This window comes from Oppia nitens, unplaced genomic scaffold (assembly GCF_028296485.1).
Source record: "Oppia nitens isolate AA-2021 unplaced genomic scaffold, nextdenovo-longstitch-racon4-pilon3 scaffold4_pilon_pilon_pilon, whole genome shotgun sequence".
NCBI lineage: Eukaryota > Metazoa > Arthropoda > Arachnida > Sarcoptiformes > Oppiidae > Oppia > Oppia nitens.
The window spans coordinates 6,413,801-6,426,109 of NW_026533232.1; the positions used below are offsets into that span (position 1 = coordinate 6,413,801).

A 12,309-nucleotide genomic window follows, 5' to 3' on the forward strand; every position below is an offset into this window, starting at 1 on the left:
ACTTAATGTTGTATTTTATGACCAAAAAGAGGGGACAAATTATAATCTTAAGTATTGGTGGTATTGGAAAGTTATGTTTGGCTCAAATATTAGATGCCATTTACCATAATATTGATTTAATAGTCTTAAATTCCTTACCATCATTGATATGACCATCAATTTAATCAGTCAAACGCCAAACACTGCCATCAATACAATTATAGCAACGATTTATCTGATAATAACATAACATTAATAGTGAGGTCATCACAAACCTCATTGCTTTTTATCATTTTTTTATTTGATGTATAAATTTTATTAAATATTCAATTTAAGTGTCAATTTTTCATCAATAATAATAATACATAACATAACTAATTCAACCAAATCATCATTTTTGTGTTTATTTCTTTAATTTTGAACATTTTTATTAATTAACTGCAATTTAGTGATTATATAATTATCATTACAATTGTTGTGTTAAATGTCGTGGAGTACTAACTATACCAAAGTGGAAGTGGTTCAGCCACAGACTTCTTCCGGATCTATTAAAGGTATGTTTCATAACATTTCATACATTTTTTCTTATCTATTCATATAATCAAATCAAAAGCAATAATAAACTTTAGTTTAATCAATCAAAATATCTTTATATTTATTATGTGATAACTATGTATTGAAAATAATTTAAATTATGTTATCTATATATATAATAATATATTGATTATAATTATTGTTTAATTGTAATTTTGTTTTCAAATGTTTTTCAATTTATTGTTGAATAAAATTTACTTATTAATAGAATATTATAAAATAATATTTAGTTTGTATTAATAGTTAATAAATTGTTTATCTAAAGGAATGTCTGATAGTATGTTATAAACGGCACGAATTGAATGTTTATTATTTGATTTTTGATGCAATTTATTGTTATATAACTTCTATATACAGAGTATATCACTAATAATAGAAATTAATTAAATAAAAAACTAATGTTTTGCTAAAAACACAGTAAAAAGGAGTACTATTTTTAATTTATACAGTAATATATGTGTGTATTGAATGCATACTAACATAATTTGTAATTTTTATATCATAACTAAAAACAAGAATAAATAGTGAATCACAAGCAATACAATGGTTTGCCAGAACTGGTTCTCTCTCTCTCTCTCTCTCTCTCTCTCTCTCTCAATGAGTTGCTATGATGTGAACCACTATAACACTCATATAATAGTAAAGCAGTCACTTGTCATGACTTCCGCGTTTCTATATAACCAAAACAAGCCCTACACCAATATATTTATATATACATTATATAATAGTACTGTATATATATGATCACTAACTCGGCTCAAACTCCTAAAAACATTGACAACTCAGTCATTTCAGACACTTATATCAGTCTCGGATGTGTCTCTAAACCGATGCACTGCTTATGAGATGCACTTTTTGGCCATTTCTTCAACAGCTAACTCAATGACACACTTTGCACACATTTTTCATGACTTTACATGAATTGCTTTTTTTATATAACAAGTCTTTTAATGCAATACAACATTTCGCATCCCTTTAACGTCTTATACATGTATTTTATGCAAAAAAATCCAAAATGCTTTTCATTAAAATGTTAGCCAAAAAGTGTAAAATTGTTGCCAAAACGTTTTAAATGTAGTTTTATCTTCAAATGTAAAAATTAGGCAAACTTTTAAAGTGGAAAGTCATCTCTCACTTAATACTAGATTTTCTGCCAACCATTGGATGACATAATTAATATGAATAATTAGCGTAAATATTGTTGCAAAGTGACAACTTTTATAAAAAAAAGTATAAATATATTTTCTTGAATTATTAAGAAATGTTTTTTAGTTACAAATAATGTATTGTATTGATAGAGACAATCAATTAATTATAATATCACTGATTGTGAAGCGAAACACTTCCTTTCGAGTGTCACTATAATAATAGTACTAATATATCGATAATGAGTTGTTTCAAATATATTGAGATAATGTAAAAACGTGTCATTTATTGGCAATAATGTGTTAAAACAGGAAGTTTTGATGGTTTGCCTCTCTTAGACTCCATTATGGTCTTTGATGTGCACTCAAGACATAAGACAATCCATTAGGTAATACACCATACGATATAACTGTATACCCTTTACTGTATATTTAAAAATTGCAAACTACAGTACAATAGATTATATATATTTTATATAATCCAAAAAATAATTGTTAAATATATTTATTATCAATTTTTAAAACAAATCGCAAATTTATATCATTTACTATTTAATTAATTATTATTTAAAAATCAAATTTAAGGTCTGATATTACAGTAGACACGTATTTTGTAATTTGTGAACAATATTTGATTGAACTCTATTTGTAGTGTTCCTGTATTTGCAATAATTAATAATATAGTATTTATAATCTATTAATAGTATGTAAATTGTGATGATTTTAATTATAAATAGTCAAAACAATAACACGATTTTTTACATAGATTTCTTTGCCACTCAATATATAAATTAATTTAAGTTAAAACGATGTTTTCATTTAAGTTTATGAATATTTTTAAATATTATTTTTTTAGTAAAGATAAAAAATCAAATGAACAACAAAAGCAAAAAATATTTAATAATTTAAATCAATAATCACTTGGAATGTATGAAACAAAATGAAAATTAAATTAAAATATTAATAAATAGTAGATTATAGATGTTATATATTCAATATATAGTAAAGCAATATAACATATAATTTAATGTTAATATAATTATGTTTTTAATAAGTTATTGATATATCAATATACATTTTTAATGACTACAAATAATTAATAATTTAAATATATTATTTTATATATATCTTAATGTAAAGGTATAAGCATCGAGTTAATTTTGAAAATTATATATTGATATATAATTTTTGAAAATAATAATTTTTAACATATATAATTTAGATAACTTTCGTTTAAGTTGTTTATAGAATTTAAGTACAATTATATTATATATTTTTAATTATATAAGAAAATAATAATTATTTGTAATTTACTATTAATATAATATATAATTTGAACAAAGATTTAATATAATTAAAAAAGTTTTGATTCTTGTCTTAAATGATTTTAGTTTACTATATGTTTAGTTGCATTTGAGGCGCCAGTCCTTTAGTCCGAATGAGAGCCAAATCAGAGATTTGTTCACAATGTGCTCTCTCTCTCTCTCTCTCTCTCTCTCTCTCTCTCTCTCTCTTTCTGTATAGTAATGTATAATACTGTATATCGGGAACGATGCCAACAGATTAATGTATATAATGGTTTGCAGTCATTCCTCTCCCCTTTATTCTCAAAGTCATACATATTGTAATACAGTAATTGTATGCATAGTGAAGGGCTGGTAGTATAGGACTGGCAGCTGACATGATGTATGCACTCAGATGTTGAACTGAGAGTCAAGAGGGGTATTCTCTGAACATCTTTACTCATAAACTTTTTGCGGCATTGATTTAACTAATGCTCTCAATTATAATAAATAGCATTAAAATAATGTTGAAATGAGTGCATAGAAAGTGACAATTAATGGCAATATGTTTAATATACAGTATTTTCCAATTATACTGTATTACAATTGAATGCCATAATGTCATTGATCTTCTATTGTCTGTTTAACACTTGTATGCAGTTTGTGTGTGTATTACTTATAAATTATATTTTTATATTTTAATTATTTTTATTTTATTTGACTAAAAAAACAGTTACTCAGACAGTGTGTGTGTGTGTCTAACTGGGATACAAGTTATTTTTAAAACAGGCTGTTTTTATTGAGCACCAGTATTGGCGAAGCATTAGTTATTGAGTTAAGATATGATGTTGTGGTACAGTAATAGCAGATATGCAGTATTTGAATGAATGGTTTGCATCAATAGATGTTATACATAGCAGTAGTGAATCACACATTTTCAGACAGAATTATATACATTCACACAAAAGACAGGGTTGTCTCAGACGGTCGCTCTTAAGGTTATACCACAAACCCCTTAGCTTTTCCTCCTTTGCCTCACAAATACCGTTCAATAGAAACATATAAATGTAGTCAATAGTGGAGGACTCAAATGTCCAATACTTTGGGACAGACACCTGCCTGTGAATGTGTGTACAGACTGTACTATATATTGTGTTATCAAAAAAAATATTATACTTCTTATAGTAAAAAATAAAGTTTAGAAATAGAGGTGAGTCGGGGATAACCCGATGCTTGACATAAGGGCCGGAAGTATGCAAAGCTATATTATAGTATTTCTCACGAGTTGACGATTTTTTACATTCAATCTAAACTACTATTCAATAATATGGGAGAAAATATTACCAAAAAACAGTTTAACTTTTTGTATTATTTCTCTATATTTTGATACCCTTTCCCCTTAACATTGTTATCCCACAAGAATGGGGAACATTTAAAGACTCATATTTTTCATATATTTCACATAACAAAACATTTTTTTAATGGTATGTACTGTATATATATTTTTTATATTTTACTTTATAATATATTGTGCTTATTATTGATATCTAATGTTTAATGATATTGGACTCAACTTTAATGCCAAACATTGGGTGTGCGCTCTGTTTAGATACTAATTCCGTATATACACTATTTTCCATGTGTTTGACTTTCTAAATGTTTTTATCTCAGAAAATGTTTCATCGAAATACACAAATACTATAAGTTATATAATATAAGTATCTATTAATATATTTATATAATATTTTATCAAATAAAAGTATAATTTAATTGATAAATATATTTCAATCAATAACAACACTAATTCTTATTTATCATTAACGATGTATGCATTTAATGTTTTTTACAAATGTTTAATATAAATCTATTATATATATATATATATACTGTGTATATACTGTATATATATATCATAAACGTTTTAAGAATAATAAATATTTTCATTCAAATGTTTATATAGTCATTATTTAACATTTTTTGTGTCATTTTTATATAAATCTTTTGCCAACCCTTTATTAAAAAAAAATATTTGTTATTAATAACTAAATTGATTCGCAAATCAAACAAACTTATATGAGAAGAAATGTTAAACCCTTATATTTATAGAACTTGTAATATTTGTAATATAATAAACAGATTAAATACAATTGTATTTTGTTAACAATAGTTTTTTACATAAATAGCATTAATTTTTCCAATTATGTAAAAATAGGAAAATAGATAACCAAAACCCTAATGGAAATGAACCTAATATGACAACAAATCTTTAGATAATTTTTTCTAAAATTTACAAAAAATATTAGAAAAAATATTACAAAAAATGACAGTTTTGCAATATTTTAAATTAAATATTAATTATAGACAATTTAGCTTGATAATTTTATTAACATTATAATAAAATAATTATTTATATAAGCTTTTGAAATATTTATTAGATTTTTAATTTTCAATTTTAAGATTTATTACATAATTTATTAAAATAATTCATTATTTATTTTTTAGTGTTGAATGCAGTTTCAACCCAAACATTATAATTTTAAAGATTATCAACACATTTATATCTCATTGAAAATTATTTTTATTCAATAGTAGCAAAACATATTTATTTTAGTAAATCTGTTAAACTCTATTTCATCTGTTGTTAAATTATTACTTAATTTTTAAATATTTTTAAAAATCAATTCATTGAAAATTTATTAAAAATTTGATGAAAAAGGTTTTCCCAATATTATTGAATTTATCGATTTATTATCACCCATACATACAACTTATTGAAAGCCCTAACCAGTTATAAGGGTGTCTACCAGTGCTGACTGATGTGAATGTGTGCCAAATATTCAATCAAAATACTTGCGACGGCTCTCAGTCTTACACTTTTAGGATATCTTATGAATAATAATTACGAGAGAAATAATATTTTAAGAAATAAATACATAAATTCTTTTCGAGTTTTTTTTGGTTTAAATGTTTTTTATTATTTTTATCAAAGAATGAAAATATAGTGAAAAAATGTTATAATAATAAAGTAGGAAATCTTATGTAATATAATATTATTGTCTCTTTTATTGTTTGCAATATATTGTATAATACATTTATGCTTTAAATACTTAATTAATTTTGTATATAAAATGTCAATTATTTATATTTTTATCTAATTCTTCACTTAAAAGAGTTCAATATATTGTAATTTATTTTCTCGTTTTTGTATAATATCACAGCTTTTTATCATATCTCACAATTTGCTATTTGTTTACACAATTAAAGTCCAATTTATGCCAAAAATGGCTTAAATCTATATTATCATGAAATTTGTATAATAAATAGACACATGAAAGATAACATTTTATGTTATGAATATATTATTTAGTTTAATCAACAAATTAATATCATTATTATGAAATAAATTTGCATTTATTGAGGGGTGTAGGGGGTGGAAGTCCAAGTGGACACAACTACAGTATTAGGGTAAATGAAGGGACATATGTGAGCTATACTCAGTGGTATATATAGTACCGGTATATACAATACACAATCCATCGCTCATTAGTACTCCTATTCCTACTGTAATACACAAGCAATGAATGTTTTAGTAAAAGGTATGACGGGATTAAAGGAGTTATACTGTAGTGCTTCCGCTTAACAATACTGTAATACAATACACATAGTCTTACATTTATATAATGTTTGTTAAATTATACGGTTTGCCTGAAGATACGGTTTGAATCATATATTCATATGTTATATGACAACTAATTTCTACATTTCTATACTACCAGTGCTTGTTTGATCGGTACGGCTCATAATATAGTCGCAGTGATCGTTGAAATTCAATAAAATGATAGTTATGGTAGAGATGGTAGTTATGGTGCAAATAAATATTGTGGACATTAAATGTTGTTATGACATAGTCGGCAGGTATGGCATGAGTATGATATGGTTATGATGTGTATATGTGTGTGAATGAGAGAGAGAGAGACATTTATTATCTTATGTTAGGCTTATTGAATATATATACCTATTTGAATGACCCACCGACACGAAACATACACACATATACTATAGTAAAACAGGTACTACAGTACATCCCTTTAGTTTTTCTTCCGGGTTGTGAAATGGGGTCAAAACACGTCATTGTGTTCACAGTACACACCATAAGCACAGCCAACAGCCCAGAGTTCGCTGACCTACTCCTCACTCACACCGACTCTGTTGGCACTCATACTGAATGTATATATATATACTATACTTGAATACAACAAAACAGAATATACAGTAAATTACATTCAGATATATTGAATACATAGAGAATAACAGCGCAGATGTTGTGTACACCATATCCATCGATATCATACATCACTACTCTTACTATAGATTATACTCAATAATAATGTGTCGTATTGTGTGACGTAATGTTACCACTGATGGAGTGATTCCTCGAGAGTTTAACACAACATTAACCTAACGTTTCAAATGTGATATACCATTAGGTTTTCCATACCATTCCCTGTTATCCCTTACCCATAACCACATATCACACATTTATTTACATATTTAAAAAATATAAATAAATTCATTGCATTTTATTATATTTAATACAATCGATTGTTTTATATCAATATTTTGCATACAATTATACAGTAAAATACAAAATTTTTAAATTATTGCTTAAATTGTTTTTAGATATAAAAACTAAAGTGCAAGTCATTGGACACAAAATTATTATAATAATAAAGTAATCAACACATCAATGACTTATTAATATTTTACAATAAATATAATAACAATATAATGATTACAAACTTTTTTTCTAATTTAAAAATATAATTATACTTATAAAATAATACATAATTTTATAATATATGATATAACAAAATAAAATGTTAGTAATAAAACTAGCAAACATTATATCCTAATTATTTTGTTTTCAAGTTATAAATTTTAATTATACTCATATTGGAAATAATTAGACTATAATGAAAGCATTATTTACAACAACAACAAAAACATCAATTGTAACCATCAAATTAAATTAATATGATATTAAATAAATATATATATATATTATATGCTTAATTTATATCATACTTAACTAATAATATCATTTATTTAATTTATATTTAAAAATATCTGTAATTATTTATTAGAAATGTATATATTTATTGTTTTTATATGTTATAAACGTTTAAATGTGTATATTAAAAAACTAATTGTTTTTGTGAATTTAAAATAATATATATTTATACACTATAACAATAAAATCAATATTTAGTAATGCATTTAATTATTTTTATAACTATTAAAAATGACTATTAATTGAAATAATGGTTACTATTTAGTAAATAATTAAGAGGTAGTCTTATAAAGAAGAGACTGACCAATAAGTGTCGTATAAATAGTCCGGTATTTATTTGTTTTAACAATTTATAGCTTTAGGCTAAATATTTTAAAGGAATAGGATATTAGTTCTTACTTAGAATTATTTGGACAGGGATTCTACCGGAGCTTCAAGAGTGAGGAGTGGTATTGGTTTGCAAATAAATGATTCAATTAATCTAATAAATCATTCATTCAGTGAAACGACTCTTTAGTATCAAAACTTTGATATTTTTCACAACTTTTGGATATAAATATTAGTGAAATTTTTTCTTAGAAATTGTATTACATTTATTCAAATTTATTGTTTCCAATGTATGTAATGGATATTTTGAGTTTAATCAATGATTTTGACCCTCGCATCAGTCAATATCCCAATACTTATGGTCCTATTAAAGGTGTTATATCTAATATTGTAAAATTATATAATTTTATATTTAAAAATAATAATTTTATAAAGTTTGTTGCTTTTGAGTTGAAGAAAATGTAAATGAAAAGTTATTTTAATGTATTAACTAATTGTTTGTCTTGAAATTGCAGCACAAATAGAGATAATTCCGTGTAAAGTATGCGGTGATAAGTCATCGGGGGTTCACTACGGAGTGATAACATGTGAAGGCTGTAAGGTATGTAATATTGAAAACATGTTTCGATCAATACTTAATTATTTGCTTACAACTAAATTAGCGATCTTTTAATTTGATAAAATCAATATAAACTAAAGTCAAATGCAATGTCTAACTGTTTGGCATTTTTTAGGGCTTTTTTAGACGAAGTCAGTCGAGTGTTGTTAACTACCAGTGCCCGCGACAGAAGAACTGTGTGGTCGATAGAGTTAATAGAAATAGATGTCAATATTGCAGATTACAAAAGTGTTTGGCACTGGGGATGTCTAGAGATGGTATGTTTGCCTAATATTACAAACTAACTATTACATTGTATTCTTATCCTAATTTATTGACAATATATACTATAATATAAATATTTGGTTATATTATATATTGACTATAAGACTAAATTAATTGTATTAATTTTAAAGACAATTAATAATGAAATAAATTTTGAATGAAAAGCTGTCAAATTTGGTCGGATGTCAAAAAAGCAAAGAGAAAAGGTAGAGGACGAGGTCCGGTTCCATAGAGCACAGATGGTTCGTACACCGGGACAAACAAATGGTGGACAACCACCCACACCGACCACCGCTCCATCCACTTATCCATCGCAGACATCATCCGAAACGTCTCCCGATAGCTCTGTATTGGAACAACAACCACAACAACCGTCCTCATCGAGCCAACTGACCTACAATACCATCACCAATGGGTATATCCTTTTGTAAAAAATGAATTATTAAAAACCTCACAAGACTTTAGTGCAAATTTTTTGATTATCTCTTATGCGATATTAGATTAAAATTTTAAAACAGATTAAAATTATCATTTAATATACAAATTGATAGGAAAATAGGAATTAGCAATAAATAATATATTAAATCAATTGTTTTTTAATAAATACAACAATTTCCGTAATAGTATAGTGTCGGCAAATATTGTTTTTAAAAGCTATAGTTTATCTCATTTAACAGTTATTATAAATGCAATTCAGGACATGAGAGGCAGAGATAGTATTGTAATTTTGATTAAATATTTAAATACAAAAAATACTGACAATCCTTCCTATTAATGAAGACAACTGTTATAATTGACGTCCTGTCGATCGCTTCATCTGTTTGTTTGTTTGTTTGCCTCATTTGTTTTAAATATCAAAATATACATTATATTAATAGTATTAACTTTTTATTAATGCGATATTCACTCAAATATCTATAAGATTATCAACAAAATTGAAAAACAAATCTAACAATCCTTTAGTTGACAATACACACACATATACAGTATATATATATATACATAAACAATTCACAGGCTTAGTATGTATAAAGTGATGAATAATATCGGGGTTATTTAAATATAGGTACACTCCATACAACAACGGTGACCTCAATGTATATACAGAAAAGTATACGCCCTCTGTATATGCTTATACACCGCAAGGAATGGCCACCTTTGACCTGTCGGCCACCACTAATGACTTTGTGGACAGTACTACATTTGAACAACAGAGACAACCCATCGACTCCCTGCCCGACACTAACGGTCTCTTATCGACCACAATCTCGCCCAACGCTATCATTAATAATTCACATTTAGGTTCGTATCTTATCTTTCATGTGATGACATGTTCTGTAATCCACACATCATTTGCATCGATAATCCTTTTCTTTTAATTATCTATTTCCGTGTTGTGTTGTCTCTCTTTTATCTAAATTATAAATAGAGTATAAAATAAAAATAACTTTTTTTTACATTTGTTTAATAAAGTCTTAACTGATAATCGATGTTAAAAATTGTTTTCTGAACAGAACTATTGGCCAAAACGGTAACCGAAGCCCACACGCGGACATGTCTTTATACAACCGAACAAATAGTAGATATGATGCGCAAACCCAACGACGCCAATAGGGTTTTGTATTTTAAAAATCTGGTCAGTCCTCAGATTAGTTGAATGATTAAGTTTGAAATAATTAAAATAATTACAAATTTTGATCATTTATTTGCCAAATGTAGTCTCACGAAGAGTTATGGATTGAATGTGCGTCAAGACTGACAAATGTGATCCAACAGATCATAGAGTTCGCTAAAATGGTTCCCGGATTCATGAAGTTGTCTCAAGACGACCAAATTGTTCTCCTCAAAGCCGGTTAGTTATTGTCTTTTATTTTTATTTATTATAATTTTTTTATTGATTTTATATTTTTAGGAAGTTTTGAACTCTGCTGTCTTCGGATGAGTCGATACTTTGATTTATCCACAAAACAGGTGCTATTTGGTGACGGACTGATGCCAAGGGATGCATTCCTTTCACAAGGTATAACAATTAACAACAAATTTTATTATATTTTTAATTTATGATAATATTACTAAAATACTATTTTTTATTTGATAAATAGCTGACATAACTGAATCAAAATTAGTGAACCAATCCTTTGATTTGGCAGAAAGTATAGCAGATATGAAACTAACAGAATCAGAGTTAGCCCTGTTCTCAGCCTATGCCTTAATATCTCCCGGTATGTACTCAAACATAATTGATTTATTTAATAAGTTATCTAAATTTATGTATTAATTAATGACAGACCGTCACGGCTTGAAAGGCATTGTCGACATTCAACGTCTTAATCAAGCGATACTCAAAGCGCTGAGGTTTGAGTTAAGTCGAACTCATATAAAGCCATTCAAAGGAGACGTCAGTGTATTTGATGCCCTGATCAACAAAATCCCGTTACTTCGGGAACTAAATATACTTCATATGGAAACCCTCTCCAAATTCCGACGCGCCTCACCTCACATGGAGTTCCCACCCCTTCATAAAGAGCTCTTTTCCATCGATATTTAAATTTATCGTTTATTTATTATATATATTGATATACTGATGATATACTGATATAATTGTGTATCTAATCATTACAATCATTGGATTCAAACTCAGATTATAATCCATTTTATGCATCACTGCCTTTATTAAGACTTGTTTGAAAAGACAATAACAACATAAACAACATTAATATCTAAGAGATTTAGACAACACTCTAAAATCTAAACGCTTTCTTAGCATTCATTCCTCCGATACTTTCAAATGACTTTTTACATTAAATTTTGCTTATTTTATAAATCCATTCATTGAATGACTTAACTTTATTTGTCTTTAAAGTATAGATTGTTTTTTAAACAAAACCCAATTTTTTGAATTATTTATTTATTAACAACAATTATAACATCAATTAATCTGAGATTTGATTTTAGGGTTTGAACTATTGTAAAACTATTAATATAATGTGAGTTTGTATTTAATTATTTTAATTAGTTTGAATATAT

General features: G+C 26.3%; 1 protein-coding gene across 2 annotated transcripts; it reads left to right on the forward strand.

The window, feature by feature from the left end:
- The first annotated feature begins 403 nt into the window (after positions 1 to 403).
- On the forward strand, positions 404 to 11,830 carry LOC128959869 (probable nuclear hormone receptor HR3). Of its 2 annotated transcripts, none has more exons than XM_054305895.1 (10): positions 404 to 533; positions 8,915 to 9,000; positions 9,134 to 9,275; positions 9,448 to 9,697; positions 10,349 to 10,584; positions 10,797 to 10,918; positions 11,002 to 11,134; positions 11,195 to 11,302; positions 11,385 to 11,504; positions 11,571 to 11,830. In XM_054305895.1, exons 1-10 carry the CDS (start codon positions 464 to 466, stop codon positions 11,828 to 11,830), a joined length of 1,527 nt encoding a protein of 508 aa, XP_054161870.1. In that variant the 5' UTR covers positions 404 to 463. The 2 variants fall into 2 exon arrangements, with proteins under 2 accessions (XP_054161870.1, XP_054161869.1); XM_054305894.1 differs by lacking the exon at positions 404 to 533 and adding an exon at positions 8,679 to 8,772.
- The last annotated feature ends 479 nt before the right edge of the window (positions 11,831 to 12,309 follow it).

Bases quoted from the DNA above. Each gene is read 5' to 3' on its own strand.
- LOC128959869 (XM_054305894.1), top strand. From the start codon at position 8,688: ATGTATGTAATGGATATTTTGAGTTTAATCAATGATTTTGACCCTCGC. The intron at 9,001-9,133 runs GTATGTAATATT...GGCATTTTTTAG, and splicing joins TAACATGTGAAGGCTGTAAG to GGCTTTTTTAGACGAAGTCA. The intron at 9,276-9,447 runs GTATGTTTGCCT...TTGAATGAAAAG, and splicing joins ACTGGGGATGTCTAGAGATG to CTGTCAAATTTGGTCGGATG.